The 23248-nt window shown below is 39.9% G+C and overlaps 1 protein-coding gene across 3 annotated transcripts in view; it reads left to right on the top strand.

Moving 5' to 3' along the window:
• The window catches only part of ksr2 (kinase suppressor of ras 2), a 126146-nt gene that overhangs the window by 15710 nt on the left and 87188 nt on the right, over window positions 1-23248 (top strand). For 2 of the 3 annotated variants that reach the window (XM_074671109.1, XM_074671108.1), the window contains exons 2-4: window positions 619-759; window positions 1651-1801; window positions 22875-22910. In XM_074671109.1, the coding sequence (XP_074527210.1) occupies window positions 619-759; window positions 1651-1801; window positions 22875-22910 (328 nt within the window). The remainder of the gene's footprint in view (window positions 1-618; window positions 760-1650; window positions 1802-22874; window positions 22911-23248) is intronic. The other variant, XM_074671110.1, reaches the window with a different exon arrangement.

Below are 23248 nucleotides of genomic sequence, written 5' to 3'. Positions count from 1 at the left end.
TTGTTGTATTAGTTTGCAAAGACACCTGAGGAATTTGAGGTTGTTCAGGTGTAAAGCCCTCTCAGAACTGCTCGACATTGTGGTTTTTCTCCAGTATCAGCTGTGTCACTACGGCAGGCTGCATGGATATAAGACAACCTGAAGTGCATTCAAACTGACAACAATAGTCAAGAAACAGGCAGGCACCTGCTGAAAGTACTGGATCCCCATGGAGTGCAACTTCCGCAGTGTTACAAACCAGTACTTTTATAGTACTTTCAGTAGTTGCCTGATTGTTTCTTGACTAACCATGTGGCTAGCTTGAATGCACTTCAAATGCATCCCTCAGGTGTCTTTGCAAAGAGGACAAACCAACAATACCATCTATACTTCTTAGAGGCACAAGTATTTCCCAATGTTTCAAACCAAGAAGTAAAACTGAATAAGGTCTAACAAGTGAGATATGTTTCTGTATGAGATGATGATTGAAGATTTTCAGGAATTCATATCTTTTTGATTTTGCCACTGCGATCACAAGATTAAACTAAAGAAATTAAAAAGTTTCTCATTGTTGTTGAGGTAGTTGTAATGTACACCCAGCCACCCCTGACTCTATGTCCTTGTATTTTTTTTTCTCAGGGGAAGTTGGTGAAGTACTTCAGCCGCCAGCTGTCCTGTAAGTGTAAAGTGGCCTTAGAGGAGCGCAGCGTCGAGCTGGAGGACTTCCCCCGCCTCGGACACTGGTTCCGCATCGTCAACCTGAGGAAGGAGGTCACAGAGGTAATGTTCTACCTTTTTATTTTATCTAACTTTAAGAGATTTTCACATGAACCTACTAAATAACAGAGTCAGGATGTGAGAAAAATCTATTTCACTCAGTGAAAGAGTTCACATCCATTAGGGTGACAGTGCAGAATAGTTTAGCCTACTTTCCATGGGAGCATGGAGGGTGTAGGAAAGAGATGGGAAGAGGAAAGGGGGGGGGTCAAGTAATGAGACAAGCTTTACATGAATATAAATACTCAATTTTTCTTTAAAAAAACAACTAAATTTAATTTTTGTATCTTTTTATTTTCTGATTATCTGATAAGAAATTATGGTATTTTTTTTCATTTATTAGTTGTTCTGACTTAAATCTGTTTCCTTAACAGACCAAACAGTCAGACTGGCTCTGCCTCTTTGTGGTCTGTCTCAAGCTGCCGTCCCTCTTGTGGCCACTAGATGGTGCCTGAGAGAATCCTTAGACTTTCCCCCATTGAAAACCACAAATCTTGACCACATTTTCTCCATGTGTTTTGATATTTAAAGTCACTATACCATCTTATGGTTGTGTTAGTGGCAGTAGGGAGAATAAGTGTTTTACTTAATGTGCAGTTTTACTGGAAAAAGTGTTAACTTAAGAGGATATTCAGGCTGCTTTATCTCCTGATTAGCACAACACAGTCAGACTTGGTGATTGAAGTTTGTTTTGACCATCTTAGAATCAACAAGTCTTTCAGTGACCCTTCAAAGTTTGTTTCCCCCTTTTTTTTTCACTGACTGAACCTTAAACTGTATCTTATAGGGTGTGTGTTTCTGCTTTAACTCATATAAACAGTCAGAACTGATATCACTGCCTCTGTATGTAGAGTATCCGTAACGCGTCACCCTCGTATCATGTGTGTGGTGTAGGAGATGAGTCCAGGTGAGGTGACCCTGGAGGGCCTCCTGGAGTTGAGCGAGGAGCAGGTGTGTGAGCTGCTGCAGAAGTTCGGTGCCAACGAAGAGGAGTGCGCTCGACTCAACGCCTCCCTCTCCTGCCTCAGAAAAGCCCACCAGCTCGGTAAGAGTGCACGCAAACACACACACATTGAAACATCAGCAGAAACAGCTGCCTTTAAAAAAGAAAAAAAAAAAAAACTTATTATCGACAGAAGGTTTAACATCCTGATCTGTAATAACACTTCTGAAGCAAGAATAGAATATTTTATAGGGAGTTTTTCACTCCCTCTAGAAATTAGAAAAAGCTAAGTTGTTTACTGATGACTTTATTTGTCTTTTCTTCCCAATATTCTTACATCTCGAGAACAAATATACCGAACACACCCTTAGTTCTTATTCCAGTATCATATAATCTTAAATGTGATAAATTCTGCAAGTAAAATAAAAATAAAAATATAAAGAAAACAAACACACAATGAAAAATTGTAATTTCTGCAACTAAACAGAGTTATTTAACTTTATAAAATTGTTGATCCACTGTAAAGCAGAGGTGTGGACTTGAGTCATGTGACTAAGACTCGAGTCACAATTTTGATGACTTTGGACTCCACTTGACAGTATCATCAAAGACTTGCAACTGGACTTCGCCTTTGACATCAATGACTCAGGACTTGACTTGGACTTAAGTCTAATGACTTGAAAATACTTGTGTTTTTTTAAGAGAGAGTGTGCTGAATACAACGTTCCCCCATTCGAAGTATTCAGGTAATATGACGATAATTCTGTCATTTCAGGGCAACAAATTTTCCCACAGCCCCATAACACATCTATTAACGTCCAATCAGGTTTGAGAACAAACAACAAAAGTGTGGATTAGGCTTCTGTGAGCGCCAGACTGCTCAAGAGTGGCAGTTACACACACCGAGATGCTACTGAGAATAATTTCATTCAAGTTCTCAAGTCATAAGGTCATAAACAAAAACTAATTGTTGTGTGCAAAACCTGCAAGACAGAAATAACCAACGGAGAGGCGACAACTTCGAACTTTTTTTAGAGGTGTCCCAGTCTGATATTGATATCAGATATCTGTCTGATATCAGCAAAAAAAACAAGTATCGGTATTGTATCGGAATGCATCTAAAATCTCAGATGTAAGCAGTTTCTGTTACCCATTGGTTAATAATAAATGGGTCATTTTTTCCTCATACCTACTGTTGCTGACTACTGTTCTTTGTTTGAATAATATCACTTAATCTAGCCTTTTCTAACATGACAGACATACTACAAAACAGGTAATAAAAGTATGCATGTTTAACGCTGATATCGTATCGGATTAATATCGATATCGGCCAGTACTCAATGCTACAGTATCAGTATCGTATCGGAAATGAAAATGTAATATCGGGACATCCCTACTTTTTTTTTGAGCTCCTAAGGTTGTACAAATAACAGTAATTATACCTAAGGATACCTGTTGTGATATAATGCTTTGTCTAGCTTTAGCTTAGCAACCATTTTGTGCAACACGTTACTGTCAAGTCATGTAAGATGAAGCAATGTGTGTCTTGCTGTGTCTCAACTATGATGAGACCAAAACGAACAAGTGTTGTAATGCTGGTTTTATATAAAAAAATATAGAATTCAAAATACATTTATTGTTTTTGTTTAATTTAATAGATTGTTACATCGTTAAAATGACATTTTGTTTGGTAAACGGTGCGAGCGACTTGTCAGGACTTGAAAATTCCAAGCCTGTGACTTGGACTTGACTTAACCTCTCTTGTCTTTACTTGAGACATGACTCCAGACTTGGGATTAAAGACTGGAGACTTACTTGTACTTGCAAAGCAATATCTTGCTCCCACTTCTGCTTTATAGATGTTAATACCAGCACTAAAAAAATTACAACAACATTCTTTTACTTTGATTCCCTGAACTGATGTTGTATTCAACAGGTTGTGGAGGTTCAAATCAACTCTTTGTTTTAGAAAACCAAGAAAAAAAACACAAGGCACTCTCTTTGGAACGGTGTTATTTTATCTTTACATTTTATCTTTACATTTTATCTTTCGATTTGTGATCTGTTGGTGGTGGAGAATGCCCAGCAGATGGCACTATTTAGATCCCCAAGGCATTCTATACAGTAAATATAGATAAACACATTTGACATCTGGATACATACCTAAATGAGATAAAAACAGTTCACCAAGTCAACCATCTATTATGAAAACACAGTAAAACCTAAACTTTTTGTGCACCCTTAAAAAAGGGTTTACAGTTTTGTCTTGATTGAGGTTAAACACACACCATGGTTTCATATTATCCACTTCTTTTGAAGTCATTCAGTCTTTTTTATCTTGAAGAATTTTTAATATCATTGGAGGGTTTGGACAGCAATTTGTGGTGCATTCAAGGACATACAGTCAACTGAGCACTGTCCATCAAGGTGAAATTTAAGACTTTAAGTTTTAAAAATGTTTTTTTTTTTGCATTCTTTGCTCATTCTTGACACCTGTTATGCTAGAAAGCAAATCATGTAGATGTAACAGTAAGAAGTGAGGAAAGAGGGAAGTAGGTCTCAGTTAAATCATATGTATAAGTTAGATATATGTAAGAGGTTTCATTTTTTCAGTAAACTGGCTGCTTAAATGTCAGTAAAACAAATTAATATCTATAAAGTCACCATGATGCTTTTTATACCATAGAACAGAGCCATCATAAGGAGATTTAGGTTGTTTTCATTATAAAAAGGAACATGGAAAGTGATAGACTGGACACCCTCTAAAGCAGAAAGACTCACTTCATCAGAGCAACCATCTGCTTGTTTCATGATCAGGTTTTGGAGGCAAGAAAAGGTCAGTACTTTCAGGTCTGTCAGATGTTCTGATAATTTTGGCCACAGCTGTATAAAAAGAGTCAGTAAAAGCAGGCAGTCAATAGCAGCCTTAGGGCTCTGAGAGATGAGAATCCAGCTTTTAGACGAGACAAAGAAGTTCTCAGCACACTTGAGCTCTGTATCGATAAGAAGAAAAGTTACTATTGGAAAGAAAATGGGATACATTGCACCAGAAACAGGGTCTTACATGAAAAAACTGATGACTCTCACTTAGGGATTTGGGCTGAAATAGTTTTAAGGAGAGATAAAAGACACAATAAGAATGGTACAGGACATGAAAGAAGGTGGTCCCAAGTTTCGGTTTGTTTTAAAGGAGAGTGAATGAGCAAATTTGAAAATGTACAAAAGGAGACTCGAATAAAAGACGAGATGTGGGCCGATCATTGAAAGGCCAGTGATTAAGGCTGAGGCTGTAGAGGAAGTGAGTGATCCAGGAGCAGAGGACTGAGTCTCTGAGCAGGACAGGAACTTCAGGAGGCCAAGTAAATGTCCTGTAGTGTTGAAGAGGCCATGAAACTTGAGGACAAAAGAGGAAGTCAGCAAACCGAGGTCTAGAGGTCGAGAAAAGTCTGCTTGAAGAAGATGAGACCTTGAGGCAAAATGATGCACTGCAAAAAACTCAAATCTTATCAAGTGTTTTTGTCTTGTTTTCAGTGTAAAATTTTTTTTAGACTTAATATTAGCCACATTCACCTGATCAGTCCAGAAAAATGTCTTATTTCAAGTTGTTTAGAGAGAAAAACAAGGTCTGACTTGCTTGTAACAAGTGACAAAAAATCTGCCAATGAAATAAAATAAAAGTTACTTGTATGAAGACATTTTTCTAGTTTCAAGAAAATTTTCCAGCAAATTCTTCTTCCTCTACTGGCAGATTTTTTTCCCTGGTTACAAGAAATCCAGACCTTATTTCTGTTTTTTTTTTTTTTTACTTAAAAAAAAAAGACAAAAACACTTGATGAAATTTTAGTTTTTTGCAGTGTGAGGCTCTCCCAGAAAAACTTTAGGCTCTCAAAGATCTAAAATCTTATAATCAGCTTTATTTGGTGTAGAGAGAAGGAGGTAGAAAGATAATCTGGAAGAAGAACTTCAGGACACCCATGAAAGATTCTTTAATGGAGAGGATGACATGAGACAGCGTGGCTCTTCAGGATGAGGTTCAGAAGTTCAAGTATTGTGGAGGAACTCAGAGCTTTCCAGAGCAGAAATAACGTAACGACACGAGAGAAAGAGCCTTTTTGTCAGCAGCATCCGGCCCTGCAACACCGAGTTCAAGAGGTGAGAGGTGCTGAGATGAGAGGAAGGCTTGTTTGTAAGTGAGCAGCTCAAAGCTTATCAGAAAGAGGAAGTCTGATTAGTTACAGGCTCTCCAAGTTCAGATAGTGTGAGGTCCTCCAGAGGGCAGATGGTAGAACAATGTTCTGTAGTAACAACACTAAAAATTGTATTTTATATCCGTTTAAGCTTAAAAAATAACTCAAAATAAAAATCTAACTTTGTATTCCTGTCACAATAGCCCTATTTTACCTCAAAGTCATCCTCTTTAACTTGATAAAAACACAGTCGGTTCAGTACGCACTGAATGTCAGCAGATGGCGCTGTTTCCTTTTTTTTCTCCTTATCAAACCTTCCAGTCAAGGTGAATACCACATGAGTATGAAACAGACGCAACCTGTGTGGACCTACTTTTAATGAAGAAGATAAATTATCACTGTGTTGTTATGAATTATTATTATCAGTAAGCATTGTTAATTTGTTTTAAATTCCTCTTTCTTTGTGATAAAGTAATAAAATCCCTCTCTGGTTCTTAAAGTGCTGAGACGATCCACATTAGGTGATATTACTAACAAAGACTGGGAAGTGACAGGTATATATATAACCTGTGAGAGAGAGCAGGAGCAGGTGTTCAGGTAGGAGGGGGAGGTCAGGTGATGTGGAGGAGGAAACAGGTTAATGCAGGGCAGGAGGAGATCTGGGGTGACAGGAGAGTTAATGTCTGACAAAGAGAAAGAGCAGGTGGAGAATGTGCCGTGATATTTAGGCATTGTGACATTTTAAAGGTTGGTGTATGACAGAATTTTCATCATTTATTCAGTATTTAAAACTGCACATCCTGTTCTATAGAGTAGTTTTTAGTCACATCTGTATCATGTTGTATGTCCTCTGTAGTGAATCTGTGCTGCACTGATTCAAGTCAATCACAGTCAAACTATTTCCTTCAGTATTTGTGATCAAACATACTCGTTCCATTATCACAGACTGATGAAATCAACCCTCACCTGTCCCTCAGGTGTCTCTTGATACCAGATGATCAGTGGTCAGTTTTCTGCAGTGTGCTGTGTAAACATCAGCAAACTCTGCTTCTGACAAAGGAAGTTGTTCTCCATTAGGGAGCGATATGAGGAAAATATGTCAGGATGTTTTATTGCAGGATCTGGGTTTTATCAGGATTGTTTTTCGTATTCAGACTATTTCGAACCTCAAACAACATTTTAGCCCAAAATATTTCTGATCCTGCACAATTTGTTGTCTTTTCTACAGTATTTCATAACTTCAATCTGGTCTTGTGTTTTCACTTCATGATAAATCCATTCATTTAAAGACATCATCTTTAAAAGAGTTGTTGAGTTTCTGTAGAATGTACGGAGTGTTAGCTTTGTACAAATGGCCTATGTACAGTCCAGATGTAGTTTAGTGAGACATTACTAGATACCCACCTGATACACACCATACCAGTCAGTTTATCTTGACATAACCCCATATTAACAATAATGAACTGGAATAACAAAAAAACAAAGCAAAAAAAAAAAACCTGTAAAACAAGGTTGTACACACCTGGTCAAAATTTTAATGCCAGTTGAAAAAATGCTAAAATTTCCATTTTTTACTGTTGGATCTTAAAAGGTTCTGAGAAGTGTTTCAAAATGCAAAAAGAGAAATGGAAGTAAAACCATGGCTAATAAACCTTCCAAAACCTCTAAAATAGAAATGTTTTGGCTGTACAGACACAATGAGGAGGATCTGTTTTAACTGCACTTCCTCGTCACCTTGTGGCCCAGAGTCTCCACACACTGTTTTAAATTACTTTGAGTGAGGTGTGTGTTTGTTTTGGAATTAAATGGAGATCAGATTAAAACAAATTTTCTTTGTTCAAGACAACTTTTGCTGGATACGGTAAGGGACTTATCGGTACAGTTACGTTAGCAACATTGGCAGCCCAGTGCTCCGACGTATCTGTAGGCTAATGTGGCAACAAGTAAACATTGTCAGTATGTAAGCAGTTTAGTAGTCATTTATATTTAGCACAGCTAGCAGTCCGGTGCTCTGAGACAAGTCTATAATGTGTAGCGTTAGTAAATCCTGGTTACATCCTGCCAGTCATCCACCAAGCAGAGCTAACATAACCTCACTCTTCATTTTAATGATAGACTCTCAAGTTTGAACAGACCACTGTAGAATAACTGCTGTCTGTGGCTTAGAATGAACATTAGCGCAAACAGTTTAGCTCCTGTGTTAGCCTTTAGCTCAGGCTGTATCACTCTCCTGTTTATCTTTCTTCTGCTCTTCTGTCCTTTTTCTGTCTGACAGTTAGACTCCAGTGTCCACCATCACTACAAAATGAATCACAGAAATCATTTTCAGCAGAGAAAAACACAGATCTCTGTGTTTTATCTTTTCTCACTACTAAACTTCGTCCTTCCTGGCAATATTCTGGATAGCTGGCGTGCTGTTGTCATAGAGACCTAGACATGTCTTAGATCAATCCAGTCCTGGTCGACCTGGAAGCTAAGAAGTAGCAATTTAAAATAACCTGTAACCAGCAATATTGGTGCTGATAATCTCATCTTAAAATGTGGATTACAATCAGCCATATATCTAGAAGGGAGAATTTTTCAAGATCACTTTCAAACTCCTCACAGCCCCTTTAAAGGCTGTGGTCTCAAACTTATGATCGGCCGATGGACATCCTTTTTCAGTCCAATTGTTATTTGTTATAAATTACTCACTAGGTTTTTTTTTCTTGTCTCACCCTCATTTCTTCTTTTTGCATTTTGAAACTCTGCTTGGAGCCTTTTTCAGATTTCAGCAGTGTTGGTCTTAAAATTTTGATCAGGTGAGTATACTTTTTTTTTAGTGCACATGACAGAAAATGTGAACCCACACCTAACTGAACATGAAACCTTGATGATTTCTGCCTTTACTTAACATCACAAGACCAGTAAAATCTCCGACAAACCACATTTTATGACAAATGACAAAGAATTGCTCTAATAAGCAGTGAGAACTTGCTGCAGAAGGAATTATCTGCAGGTGCATGATCAAACACCAGGTGGCGATACAGACTGCACCATGTTTTAAGTTTGCTGGGTCAAAGCCTTTGCACTTCTGCAGACACACCACAAGGGGGCAGTAGATCATCACAGAAACACAGATGTGAGGTTTAGTAACAAGCTTTTATAAGATCATGTGATAATATACGTTTCTCCTTTACTCCCACTCCAGCACACACACTCAAACACACACAAACACACACACACAGATTGTGTAACAGATGTCATTTCAGATGGTAGGCTGATAATAATTGAGTACATTAACTTGATGAGTAGTTTTCTTTTCAATGTGCCCTCAGCATTCTGTAAAGAGTGTTTGATCGGAGGAGGTTTTAATTTGTTGTAATTGAGAGCATGAATTGATATTTTTCTATGTTGAATAGAAGGAATCGCATGTTCAGATGAACTGGTTTCCACCAGCACATCCTCAAAACCCGTCCCCGTGTGATTCAGCAGGTGCTCAGCTGTCCTCTCAGATATTCACACCTCTCTTTTGGTCCCTGTGCTCATTTGTCAGACTGCTGGAGTCGCTGGCCCTCCTGTGTGCCTCTCCAGCTACCTGACTCTCTTTCTGTCTCATCGGCTTGATTAGGGAGGCAGGCGGATGTCGTACACACACACACACACACACGAGCAGACAAACAGACAAGCAGACAGGCGTCCCTTGGCAGAGTCTGTCAGGCGGTCCGAAGTCCTCTCCGCCTCAGTCCAGCTGGGTTCGGCCCGCTCAGACTTCACCCTCCTCCTGAGGCCAGCTCTTTCTGTCGTCACTGTCTCAGACTTTGGTTGTTTTCACACAGCAACCCAAAATATCGCACATTTGTTTGTTTCCCACTCTTGCAGCTGGTGGAGACATTCTTTCAAGAATGAGAGTGTGAAATCGTCCAATTTAGAAACTAACGGAAATAGAGAGAAAGAATTATGAAATGATATTTTTGACATTTTGCAAACTGATGCTCTATTGGAAAAGTTGCCAGACCCTCCCACATAACGTACCGCTCTCTGAATAAGCTTGGATGTTATAGATTTTTGCAGCCTGCAGTCTATTTCTTGTAAACCATGAGGCACAAGCTACAGGCCAAAAGAATGAACAAGAAGCATGAAAAACTTTCTAAGTGGGACTTTGTTTTGTGGCATTTGCAAAAAAAAAAAAAAAAAACTTTTTTACATCTCTGCATCACCCTGCTCTTATTCAAGCATTTCGTGCTCTTTTAGAGCCATTACTTCTTTTTCCTACTTTATCCAAAGTGGCAGAGACCTGTGAGTTTGTATTTATTTGCAGTTACTCTCCAGCAAAATCAGGGATGTGAGCTTCATGTGACATCTGGATGATGACTTATGTAGGCTCTTTGTTAGGATACTCTAAGCTTCCACATGGGGGTTTCTGATATTCCTGGGGTCCAGGAAACAAAACAGAAACAAGAACTAATTTAAATCATACAGTGTTCATAAAAAAAGAATGTTGTATTGGAAGTAAAACCCTCAAAATGTTTGAAGATTGAAAATAATCACAATCATGGCTTCCCCTTATATTTCTTTTTGTTCTCATTTAGGCCGTGGTTCCCAAAGTGCAGGTTGAGACACCCAGGGCGGTCATGTAACACTGATTGGAGGGTCCCGAAATGCTTTCCAAATCAAAAATATTTACAACTACATATTTTGTCCATTATGAATAAAATATGAACAAAACAGAGGTTAGATTTTAAGTAGAGTATATTAAGCCACCTTTCCACCAAGCAGTCAGGTTCAGTTCAGTACGGTTTGGCACGGTTCAGTACAGTTAAGCCTGATCCTGTTTGCGTTTCCACAGCAAACTGTGCCCTCTCGTGGTAGGCGGCGTGCAAGCTGGATGCCAAAAGCCACAGCAGTTAAACAATAGTGTGATGCCATAGCAGCGCAATAGTTTACCCCGCTGACAAATCCAATGAAGAAGAAAAATGCGACACAGTAAACAAAGAGTAATGGTGGAAGACATCCAGCATTTCATCCTCTCTGTGATCTGCATGTAGCTCTTTAATACAAAGAACAATCAAGCTATGTTTCAGAGGAGTCTGTGTGCTGCCAGGAGAAATGCAGCTGCTGTCGGGGTAAGTGACGATTCTTTTGACCAATCAACGGTCTGCAGTGTATTGCTCCACCTTCCGAGAGCAGATCCGTTTAGTCTGGCACCAATACGGGAGGGTCCCAAAAAGTGGGACGGTTATTTGGGGATCTGTCCCTGGATAAGTCAGTGGAAACCCCACAAAATGCGTGCCGTACCGAGACGAAATGAACCGGTCTGCTTGGAGGCTTTAGTTTAGGAAACAAGCAGTTTGTGCACACAGGTAGTTTAATTGTCAACCAATTAACTTAAGTGTCTTAGGTCTTGTTCGTTTTTCTCTGTTTTTGGATTGAACTATTTGTGGAATCCCACAGCAGGGGGTCACCTGCTCCCAGAACTAGTATTTTGAAAAGTTTAGTGGCCCCTGGTATAAACATTGGCTGTGTCTAAAATTGCGAAATTCTGTACCTACACTTCCCAATTTGAGTCTTCAAGGGCACTTTTGATTTCTCAGCTGACTCAAAAAGTTGAGTTTAGAACGCTGGACACTTCTCACCTTCGACTGTCGCCATCTCGTCTCATAGTGGAAGGAATGGGAATTAAACAATGACTTATGGTTGTGATCAACGAACAACAGAAGAACACATGTGTACTGTTAAGTGCCAAGCAGCTGTGTTGATTTGAGACAATACTATCCTGTAAGGTTTTGAGCGTAAATTTATTAAGTACACACTGTACTTCATGTAAGTAGACTAATGGAAGTATCCAATTTGAGACACAGCATAAATAAACAACCCACAGCAGAACGGCTCCCCCTAAGTGAAGCCAAAAGTTTTAGCACTCCCCCTGGTGGCTGGCTGGGTATTCCTTGCCCTATTAATAGATAAGAGGAGGAACGTCCATAGAAAATGCAACTAACACAACAGAAACTAAAATCTTAATATGTTAAGACCATTATATGAAAATTTCTGGCATCTTTTTTTTGCCTTTGAATATGTGTAAATAAGACATTCTTCTGGACTTTTCAGGTGAAAGTGGCTCATATTAAGTTTAATAAAACGTTTTTACCTCCACCAAGGAGGCTTTGTTTTGGGGAAAGCGTGTCTGTTGGTTTGTTTGTCTTTTTGTGAACAGCATAACTCAAAAAGTAACAAACGCATCTTGAGGAAATTTTCAGGAAATGTTCAAAATAGGATAAGGAAGGAGTGATTAAATTTTGGAGGTGATCTGGATCACCGTTTAGATCCAGGACTTTTTAGAGAATTCTTTGTCATTGTGAGATAGGGCTGTTTTCACCATATTTGTATATAACTCCACCATAAATGGTCGGATTGCTTTGCAAAACAATACAAGACAAGGTCACCATAATTTCTAACAGATGTTAAAGTAGGATCCAGGTCCTGGCAATATTGTGGATACTAAGATCCAGAATATGAAACATGTACTGGGTCATCATCATTTTCAACACTGTCAGGAAAAAAATTATCATACAACCCTGCATCTAATACCAAATAGTAGCAGACAGTCTGCTGAAAGGGAGTATAACATTAAAGTAGGACTAAAGTGTTGGTGACAATCACAATATGCTTGACGCAAAATTTTAGATTTCAGCCCTCTCTATAATTTCTGACTGCCAAGAGAATCTGTTTCTGATCAACTTGTGTTTTACAACATGGTATACAGGTTTTTCTGCATTTCCTTCAGCAGCTTCAACAGAGAAAACTCTTCAGCGCTCATTGAGATGAATTTCTATATTTGCTTTACATCTCACATTGAGAGATAGAGGCTGTATAAACCTTTACTTATGTGATGTGGGGGAATAGAAATAAACTTAGAAATAGAGTTAAGAGCTTTGACCACCCACTGACCAAAGCTCTAAATGTGGGTCACATGATGACGCCCAAGAAAACGAAAGGCCATGAAAGTGCTCTTTAAAAAGCATGTTGACAGTCAGTCTGTCGTTCTCCCTCCCTCCCTCCGTTTCTATTTCCCTCTCGTCCCTTTCCTCTGGCTCTCCAAAGCCCGGGTTTTGCCACACACAACCACTAATGGGCTCTCTAACAGAGGGGACTGGCTGGGGTTGTGTGGATGCACCACAGCAAGCCCTCCACACAGTCACACACACACACACACACACACACACACACACACACACACACACACACACACACACACACACACACACACACACGTAGCACCGAGAGGCTCTTTCAGCCGAGGTTTTTTATATTCATACCCAGATGGAGCTTGAAGAGGAAGAGATGTCGTAGCTTCACATCTACGATCAGAAAACATCGGCACATTTGCTCAGCAGTGAGCATGTGCGTTGTTAGCGCGGGTCCCCGTGTGTCAGCGTGTATATATTTGAGAGAGGAAGATGTGCTTTTGAAGGGTTACACAGCCCCGTGAGAGCTTTTGGCTCTTTAACACGGCTAAGCTAGAAGCGGAGGATGTTCTTACGTCTTCCTATTTTTTTTTTTTAAGAGTTTTATTTTTCTCTTTAAAATCTGGAGGTTGCTGCAAAAGTGCACATACATATTCAGCTGTTGTGAATGAGAGCACGGAGAGGGATTTGCAGATTTATGCCTCATGTTTTGTCAAGGAAAATATGTTTATGAGTCATCAGGATTTATGTGGAATCTGGCAGATGCAGACAGGGGTATACTTTGCAGTCTTGGCTATTGTTATACATCATGTAACAGGAGAAACACAGCGATTATTGCACACGAATGTATGTCGCTGTGTGGTGTAACGGTGAAGGAAGGAAACTAATGCAAGTTAATAGAATTTTTCTCTACTGGCTCTTGGGGATTGCAGTCCATGAGTTGCGAGTAGGATGAGTCATACAATTTGGAGGCAGCCGGTCAGCCCTTTGTGCCGCGACATACACTCATTATCCAGCCCGCCTTTCTCCATGAGCGCGCACACACACACACACACACACTCTTGAGTATGAGTTCTTCTGTTGATCCGACTAATTGTGTTGATCTTGTTTAGCTCCACATGTCTCCCAGGTAGCTTTCCCTCAGTGATCCCAGATAGCTCAAAGGTATGTCCTCAGTCCCGGCCCTTAGATGTCTTCACATGCACACAAGCATCTAATTAGCTTCCAACGCCATCAGCAGGAAAAAGAAAGAAGAAGAAATGCAGAAGGGAGGAATTAGTAAAAGAAAGACAAGCCAGAGATGACCAAACCTCCTGAAACTCATCTTGCCAAACACCCCTGGGTGCTCCTTATTGTCTGTTAACTAATTGGCACACTCTCAACTTTGAGTCCCGCTGGTTACACAGCAAGCAAGTCCGCTAACTTAAAAGACTCGAGCATAAAAACGAGAGACATCTATTGAACGCAGCCATTGCCCTTTTCGCCAAATCCTGTTTACAGATCGACCATCCTCCGTCCCAGTGGCATTTCAGGCTGCCATTTAGCCCAAAGCCGAAACACATTTAGAGGTAATTAGTCAGATTATGAGGCCGTTATCAGCCTCTCTCAAAGCCGTGCTGCATGTTAAGATTGTTCCATTAATGGTGTTGGAGTATGTTGTTTGCATTAATCACTGCAGAGGTAAATGACGCGGCGTTGTTCAGAGGATGTGGAGATGTAGGGTCATTCAGGTGAGATGTGGGGAATGGGAGACGGACGATGATGATGATGATGTAGCAAAAAAAATGACACCAGAATTTATGCACAAACACAAATTAGGCATTTGAGAATTCACAGAGGGACAGATTAGTCCAGGGCGGTGTTGAAACAAAAGGTTTGGCATTTTGTTGAATGCATCGATTCACTTCTTTGTGATTAGAGTCAGATGAATGAATTGATAACACTTAGGAGTTGAAGAAATCTGCAGAAATCAACTTCACTTCAATCACTTCTTACCAAGTGGTTTTGTCTTATTTTCAGTAGGAAATGTGTTTTTAGACGTAACATGAGGCACATTCACCTGACCAGTCCAGGAAAATGTCTTGCTTCAAGTTATTTAAAGACAAAAATGAGGCCTGAATTGGTTGTAACAAGTGAAAAAAATCTGCCAATGGAACAAGGGAAAACTCACTTGTATTAAGACATTTTTCTAGTTTCAAGAAAATTTTAATATTTCATTTGTAGATTTTTTTTCACTTATTACAACCAATTCAGGCCTCATTTCTGTATTTAAATAACTTGAAATAAGACATTTTTCCTGACAAATAAGTTGAATCTGGCTCGTACTGAGTATCATGAGAAAAAATTTTACTTAAAATGAGACAAATACACTTCATAAGATTTTAGTTTCTGCAGTGTTTAAAGGGACTGTCACACCTTGAAATGAGATTATCAGCACCAAAATAGTTTTTTCTAAATGCTTTTCCTTAGCTTGAGGACTGGGTCGGACAAGACTAGATTGATTTACGGTTCGTAGTCTCTGACAACACTGCGCCAGCTGACAAAAAGTTTAGACATAAAAAAAGAGAGCTATGTTTTGTTTTTGTTTTTTTGCTGAAAACAACTTATTGGATTAAGAAGGACAGGGGAGCAGAAGAAAGCTAAATAGGAGAGTGATAGAGCACTGGCTAAAGGCCAAGGCCCCGTTTACACGACAACGCTTCATCTGAAAACGCTAAAACGCAGTGAGGGACTGAAAACTCTGTAGTAAGCCTGCCAGGCCTGTAGTCGGCGCTATAACTGTCTTGTCCAGAAGCCACTTTTGGGAGATCTCCACCATAGTAGAGTTGGGCCGATCATCTGGTGTAGTGGGGAATACTAAGTGCAAAAGTGGAGCAACAGATGCTCATTTTGTTGAATGACAGTCAGAAGATTCAGCAGATTGAGCAACACAAGCACGGCACAGCAGTTCTCAACGATTGTAACAACGGTACTGTTGTCCTGTTGAATGCATAAAGCATGGAGCTGAGTGTGATGTCAGCATTTCCACTGAAAACACCGGCTTACTGTTTACACGGCAACAGCGTTTCAGAAAAATCCCACTCTGGAGGCTGTTTTCAAAAGTTTGCGTTTTAGGTCGGCTGAAACGCAGTTTCCGTGTAAACGTGAGGCTGAAAAGCAACAAAACTTTTGCTTTTCACCCTAAAACTGTTGTCGTATAAACGGCCCCTTAAACAGGGGTTAAGCATAGACTGTATAAAACATGTTTGTAGTCCCTGCGACGCCACCCTTCTGTTCCTGATGCCATGAAATGAAGCCAATCCCCGGACACAGCCACATTCGTTATGACGCCGGCTGTAAGTTTCCTTTTGAACAGCTACAGGGCGCATGTCAGTCACATGACCTGAGTTGTGTCACTGATTGGACAATCAAACAATCCTAATAACATCTAAACTGCCGAGTTAGTAAAAAAAAAAAAATTACTCACTGTACAGTGTGTGCCAATAGCGAAATCAGGGTTTCAGACCCAAGCAGTTTTTTTTAACCAGGCTGTTAATGTGTTTATTTTAATGATGTAAAAGTCTGTTTTTATGGTTGGGTGTGTACGTGACTTCCGGTCTTTCTGCAGCTAGACTCAACGTCTCAGAGCACCGGGCTGTGAGTAACACTACACAGAAAGTCTGCTCACCTTCTTAACACTAAACCACATCACTACATGTGTAACAAACTTACGAGAGTTATATTCTAAAAAACTGAAGGGAACCTGAAACAACATGAACAGATTACATTTATTAAAGTCTGAATCACCTGTCAGCGCTGAACGACATGAACAATGATACTGCCTGCTCAGGTGCTCTGTACTCCCCCACTGACGCACTTTGAACACACACCAGAAATGCAGCTGAAACAAAATGAAGACGGTCAGAAAACAAGACTTAAGTTCTCCCTCCTTGTTTTTCCTCCACTTTGATTGTACTCATTAGTTTCACCTGTGTCTCGTTTGTCACACCTGTGCCTTGATTTGATTCAGTGTATTTGTTGTCTGTGCGCCTTTCCTTTGTCAGATCACTGCCAGCGTCTCCGTAGTTTACCCTACGACTTCTCTGTTTTATTTGGACTGTTTAGGAGTAATTTTTTGTCATTTTGTGTTAATTAAACCTTCAAATGTCTGCTCATGAGTCCTCATTTGTTTGTTTTTTTCACACACGTCACAGTTGTTGCCCTGACCTTTAACTAACCTGTAAACTCAGTCACAAATCTACAATTCAGGTCTACACAACATCACTCAGAGGTTGTTTAAAAAGTCTTTCTTATGTGAGTCACATCCAGCTCTTTCAAGTTTACAGCTTTGTCTTTTAGAGTCACGTATTTGCACAATAGACGTGTTTTTTTAGAGCAGCCATAACACAGAGACGTGCCATCAAAAGGTAATTTGTCAAAATGCATAATTATACACCTTTATAATTTGACTGAGAGAAGGTGGCTTTAGCAGCTTTACTTTCTTTATGATTTACATTTTTATAGAGTTTTTCACAGCAGACAACATCACCATCAAACAAACTATTTACATACCAACAATGCTGTTGTAAAAATGACTCAAAAAATGTGAAATAAGATGGAAATAAGAACAAAAAAATGATTGAACAAGTAGAAGTTAATTCTTGTTTTAGGGATGGAGGTTTCAGCAGAGAACTAGAAATGATAATTTTCTTTTTAGCAGTCAAACCTGTAAATATGATTTGCCTCAAGGCCATTTGGTTTTCTCTCTGGGAGCAGAGTCATCATTGAATAATATTAAAGATGGTTGTTTTGGAATTTTTTGATTACTTTAAAACCCAGGCTGGTGACACACCAAATGATTTTGAGACAGTTTTAGGATCTGATTAGGAGATAATCTCAAGTCTGTTATTATAACTATTTTACCTCTCTCGATGGCGTTAATGGGTATGTTTACATTCAGTCATTAACCCTTTCATATAAGAATGATGATGATGAATATTAGCAATAACCCTGTTGGGCAAGGCCATGTAAACACCAAAACCCTTTAAAAGCCACAATATGCTCATGCTCCATTTTTTGAAAACCTGAAAATCCCCCCCTGGGTTCCTCCTTTTCTAACCCAAATATTTGGTCATGTATATGCCTGTCGGGATATCTCCACACAAAGGAACATTAATTTGAGTTCTGCGCATGTTCTGTTCATAAGGAATCTTGGTCTTTGTGTACAAGAAGTCTGCCGTGCTGCTGCTGCTGTTGTTGTTGTTGTTGCTATGGACACAGAAAGAAGAAGTGGAAACGTCATACATTGTGTCGTGACCATAGACTGTAAAAAAAGTGGATGTCTGCTTGCTTGGCTCAAAGTGAGGTCTCCACAAAAACTGCTCCCCCTGGTGGCTGGCTGCAATATAGGTTAAAAAAATCCAACTCTCCAGTCATTCCAGATGGGCTGTGGTCAAACTTAAAAAATAAATACACCTCGGAGAAATGTTTCTCGCATCCAATTGTTGTGGTGATTTGAAGATATCATTTGGCTGTCTTGTATTCAAGTCCTCTTTTTTCTGAAAATTTTCGTTTTCATTAGTTATTCGAGGTTAAAAACGAGGCTTCACGTAACGTTTAAGGATGATTGACAGCTGCCATTCTCATGTATTTTTTTCAGAGATTGCAAATTATATCGGGAGATAGAGTCAAGAAGTGATCAGACTATCAAAAGAAAAAAAAAAAAGATTATTTTTGTCACCTGGCTCCAGTAGTTGCGCAGACTCTTGCTGCGCAACTGCTACCAATAGCTGCGCCTGTGACAGGGGTATTTTGGCTTCAAAACCGTACAATTATAAATGGCGCAGTTTTGCCCATATAAGGGCATGTCTGACTTGACTGACAGGTGTGCACACTGTAGCTGTCTGCAAAGAAGCTGAAGGCCTACCTCATCCACACTAGAATGAAGCTTGGTGGAATTCAGCATTTCCAATATGGCTGTTGGTGATGGTCTTCAAAACTCTGTACCAGAATCAAATGGGAGATGTCACAGAGCCAGGTGGGATTTAGAATAGTAGAGTAACTTTTGGTTTTATTTACCTGGGTTCTTCCTCGTTTTTGTTGCGGCAAGACAGAATACACACTCCAGGATCACCGGCTGGTGACATCGACTGCCACCTGAGTTTGTTTGTCATGCAAGTTTCTGTGAGATCTCATGTCTACAGAATTGCAGAATTAATGATGTAGAGTGTTGTGTGACAATTTTGAAATAGATTAACCACTTTTGCTTAGAGGTTAAATACCACAAGACGTTCTTAAAACACAGAGAGACACGTACCAACAGGGTCTTGGTTGTATGAAAAGCAGTGTGGACAACGTATGACTTACATTTGAAGCTTCTGTATGGTGTTATGTAGTATCAATGGAAAAACCTTTAATGAATGGATTGTTGTGCTGGATTTCTTGATGAGATAAATATATTTTTGCAAAAAGTGTCCAAACATAGTTCAAGTTTTTTTCCTTCAATGGTGTTTGGACCTTTGGAGATGAAGTCTGCAAGGATTTTCATGGTTGGAAATGAAAAAAAGTATGCAAATGAACTGGTATTGTTTTGTTTCCTCATGACGGTTTATACATCAGGATACTAAATGCTACTGAAAAGGACAAAAAAAGCTGAAGGCACGTAATGTGAATCCAGGTGCAAGGTTGAAATACTTTGGAGTCTTGAAGTTGTGACATATTAAAAGCCTCATCTTTACTTTCTTCAGTACCAAACCTCACGACTTCAAAAACTTCCTCCCTGACAAGCACAAGCCGCACAAATTAGTATCTCAAATCCCAGATCTCAAAGGGGTCGTGCTCCGCGTGCGTTCCTCGTCTCATTTACCAGAAACCTTTTTTCAATGTGTCAGAGCCTTTTGCTGAGGTGAGATCATGTGAAACAAGAAATTCAAAAGTCAAGTCCTGTTACTATTTTGCAGAGGCAGTTGCTAAGATACTGGCGCGCTTGATGAATTGACTCATTACTTGAAGCAACAGTTTCTTGAGTGTGATTCAAGTTCATTGCTTCTCTCGCAGAGAAATTTCACTTGGGTATCAGCTTGATAAGCCCTGTCAAAAGCAGTCTTAATATGTGGCTGTCTCATTTCAAGAGTATAATCACTGAAAGGGAGCTGGTGATTTAAATTAAAGGTGATTTGTTGACATTTGTCAGAAAACGAACTTGTTAGATTTTGCAAGGTATTAATTTTGAGGTGGACGGTACAAATTAGCATCTCATTTCTCCGGTATTTAATGTCTTTCAACCAGGTCAAAAGCAATCCGTCATCTACCTTTCATCTGTAATCTCAGCCTCAATGTTGTGAACCCTTCAGTGGTCGTTGATTAGTTTCCTGCTGTCCACGCAGGGTCAAGCTGAACCGTTACGTTTCCGAGTGTCCTGTCACGTTTTTATTCCTGCTAATAAAGGAGGCTTGATTACACACCCTCCTCTTCTCTCCCCTGCATTTGCGGATGAGCACCCTTGTGTTTTATGCCTCTGGATGTCTCTGAAGAGGTTTTTAGGGTGGAGATGTGGGGCCTCTTGACGTGCGTTCAGCCACAAGAGTGAGTGTGATCCTCAGGCAGGTGCAGTGAGGGCAGGGGACGCTTGACTCGAGAGAGCCTGGTGAGTAACATCTTTAGGTGCTAACAGGGTTCTATTTATCAGTCAGATCTGTGTTTGTGGGAAGAACAGCCATGTTTGTATCACAGGTTATGTATTCGATTCTTAAACAGAAACGTGCAGAGAGAGGACTATAGAGTGCAAAAAAACAAGCCATGCAAAAACAACATCAGGTCACCTCTAAATAAAGCTTTTAAAATCAGATTGCTCAAGTACAGCAGCTTTTTTTTGTTATTTTTCAAGGGTTGAATGTTGTAGAGCAGTGTTTCTCAAAGTGGGGTCCCAGGACCGCCAGGGGTCCCCAAACCATAGCTAGAGGGTCCGCAGAATAATTTAAAACAATTGTAACATTGTGCTATACCACTGAAAAAGCATATCAACAAACTGGGATCAGCAATATTTTCCAATACTCCCTAATACTCTTCTAATACCCTAGCTTTGTGCCATGAGATCAGTTCTCATATGATTGTGACATGTTTATCACTTCATAGAATAGAGTAGAATAGAACTTTATTGTCATTGTAACAAGTACAACGAAATTGAAGTCACGGCAGCAATCAAGAAAACAAAAGTAAGAAAGTGTATAGAAAGTGCAAAAAAGTCCATAAGAAAACAGATGATGACAGCTTGTCCATCATTGTCCAGTTCAGCCAGCCTCCACCTCCACAGGGTCCAGGACTGAGCTTCTTCAGTCATGCTCCATCTCTGTCTCCTAGATCCTGTCTGCTCACAGCAGGTGAAGCTCTTCCAATGTGGCGTTGGTGTCTGATCTTAGCTTCGTTAGCCATATCTGTGAATAGCATGATGCTACTCTGCCCTGTAGTATTCCCTCTGTTGCTGGGTTAGCACAGCTAGCTTGTCTCTCTTATTGAAGATAGATCTTATGTTCCCAATAACAATGGATGGAAGGACAGGTCCATGTCGTCACTTCTGAGCTCACACCTGAGAACCAGCACGTCGTCTTCACCTCCTTCTCCTCACCTTGTGGGAAGACATCAGGCCTTACACCGGTTAGCATTGTCATGCTACAGGCTGCTAACAGCTGAGTTCACATGTAAACAATGCAGCCATGGTGACATGTAGGATCTCTAGACAAACACAGGAGAAAAAGTAGTAAAAATATTGCTGAAGCCACAAAAAGTTTGGTGTCCATGACCAACAAACGACTTGATAATGTGCAACAGACAAAAAAAAAAAAAAAAATCAAAACAAACACGAGTTTTTGCCACCCAAGAGGACAGTTACGTGTTTTTTGTCAACCAGGAGGACACTTCCACACACGTTATGGCCTCTGAGAGGTCACTTGAGTGGATGATTTTTTAGCATCTTGGCCACAAGGGTGTACTGCCCCCCCCCCTTGTGCACACGCCTTGGAGGTAACATTTCATCAAAGTTTACAAAATGAGTTACTTGGAAAGTATAAATGTAACCCAAATCTATTGTTGCAAAATACTGCATAGTACATTAATGCAAAGTGTTAATATTAAGGTAATAATTGTTACAATCGTAGGGGGTCCTTGGAAAAATGTCTAACCTGAAAGGGATGGTGGTCTAAAAAGGTTTTAGACCCCTGTTAGAGAGGGCTAAATGTCAGGTCAGTGCCATAGACTGTGTATTAAACAGCAAAGTCTCTGTGATGTCACCCATTTGGTTCTGATACAGCGTAATGAAGCCTATCGTCTCCTGCAGCCATATTGGAAATGCTGAACTAAGTAGGTGGGCTTTGAGCCTCCTCACTAACAACTACAGTTGTAACACAAGTAACAACTTCTGTGAATGAAAAGTTTTGAGCACTGGCAGCATTTTTTGGAGTGTGTAATGAGAAATATGAGAGCACACAGTCGAGTTAACTAAACTATATTTAAAAAGAGAAAGCGAGGGACTGCATATTTGTCTCTTGAGTATTTGCACTCCTTTCTTCTCACAACTTTTCTTTCCTTTCCTTTACGAGGCTGCAGGGTTTTACTTCTTTAAGTTTTGCAATCCCAGCGGGACTTTTTATGGGAAATGCTATATCCTGTTTCATTTGATGTTGATATTGTTTTTGAAGTTTGTGTTATTGATGCTACTGTTGTTTCCCTGGAGACAGTGTCACAGGCAAGAGAAGTAGTGACACCGTACTGAAAATGGGAACCAAAAAAGGAGGGCTTTTGACAGAAATTAGCATAAACTGTGGCTTTAGAGGTCAGGAGCCGATTTTGAAGACTTTGAGGTCGTATTTGCTCAGACTCAGTCATGCATGAGATGGTGCACCTGCTGAGATGTACCCAGGATCAATTCCCCCTGAAACACGGTTTTGTTTTGCTGAACAGCCTCTTGGCTATGCAGAACTGCACACGGAAAGACAAAGTAGAACTCTGCAGACTATTTCAGCTTTGCAAGATCAATAAACACTTACCTTTTTGTTTGTTCCTTTTTTGAAGAACAACTTGAGGAGGATAAATTGCACAGTAACGAAGGTAAAGTATCGTCATCAGAGCTCAAAAACACTCATTCTGGTTGCTCACTTTCAACTGTTTCTTTTTTTTCTTCCTTGCCTCTGTTGCTCTTTGTTTCTCATTCAAGCGAAAGTTTAGTTTGGCTGGAAGTCAGCTTGTGATATGACTCATGCAGCTTTGCCCCGCTCTGTTTCGACACTCTCCTCCATTTTACTCCCCCCTCCTGCTCCATCCGTTCATGCTTAATCTGCTCCTCATCAGCATATTTGAACACCACTGCACTACTAATGCGTTCACGCCACATAACAGTAAAGTTAATTCTTCATTACCCAAATTGAGCACATTTGCTGGTTGTTAAT

Source organism: Halichoeres trimaculatus, unplaced genomic scaffold (genome assembly GCF_033239565.1).
Source record: "Halichoeres trimaculatus isolate MK-OKI-2021-1 unplaced genomic scaffold, fHalTri1.1 fHalTri1_scaffold_5, whole genome shotgun sequence".
NCBI classification, from domain to species: Eukaryota; Metazoa; Chordata; class Actinopteri; order Labriformes; family Labridae; genus Halichoeres; species Halichoeres trimaculatus.
Note: the sequence above shows the minus strand (reverse complement) of the source record. Positions and strands in the feature narration are given on the sequence as shown.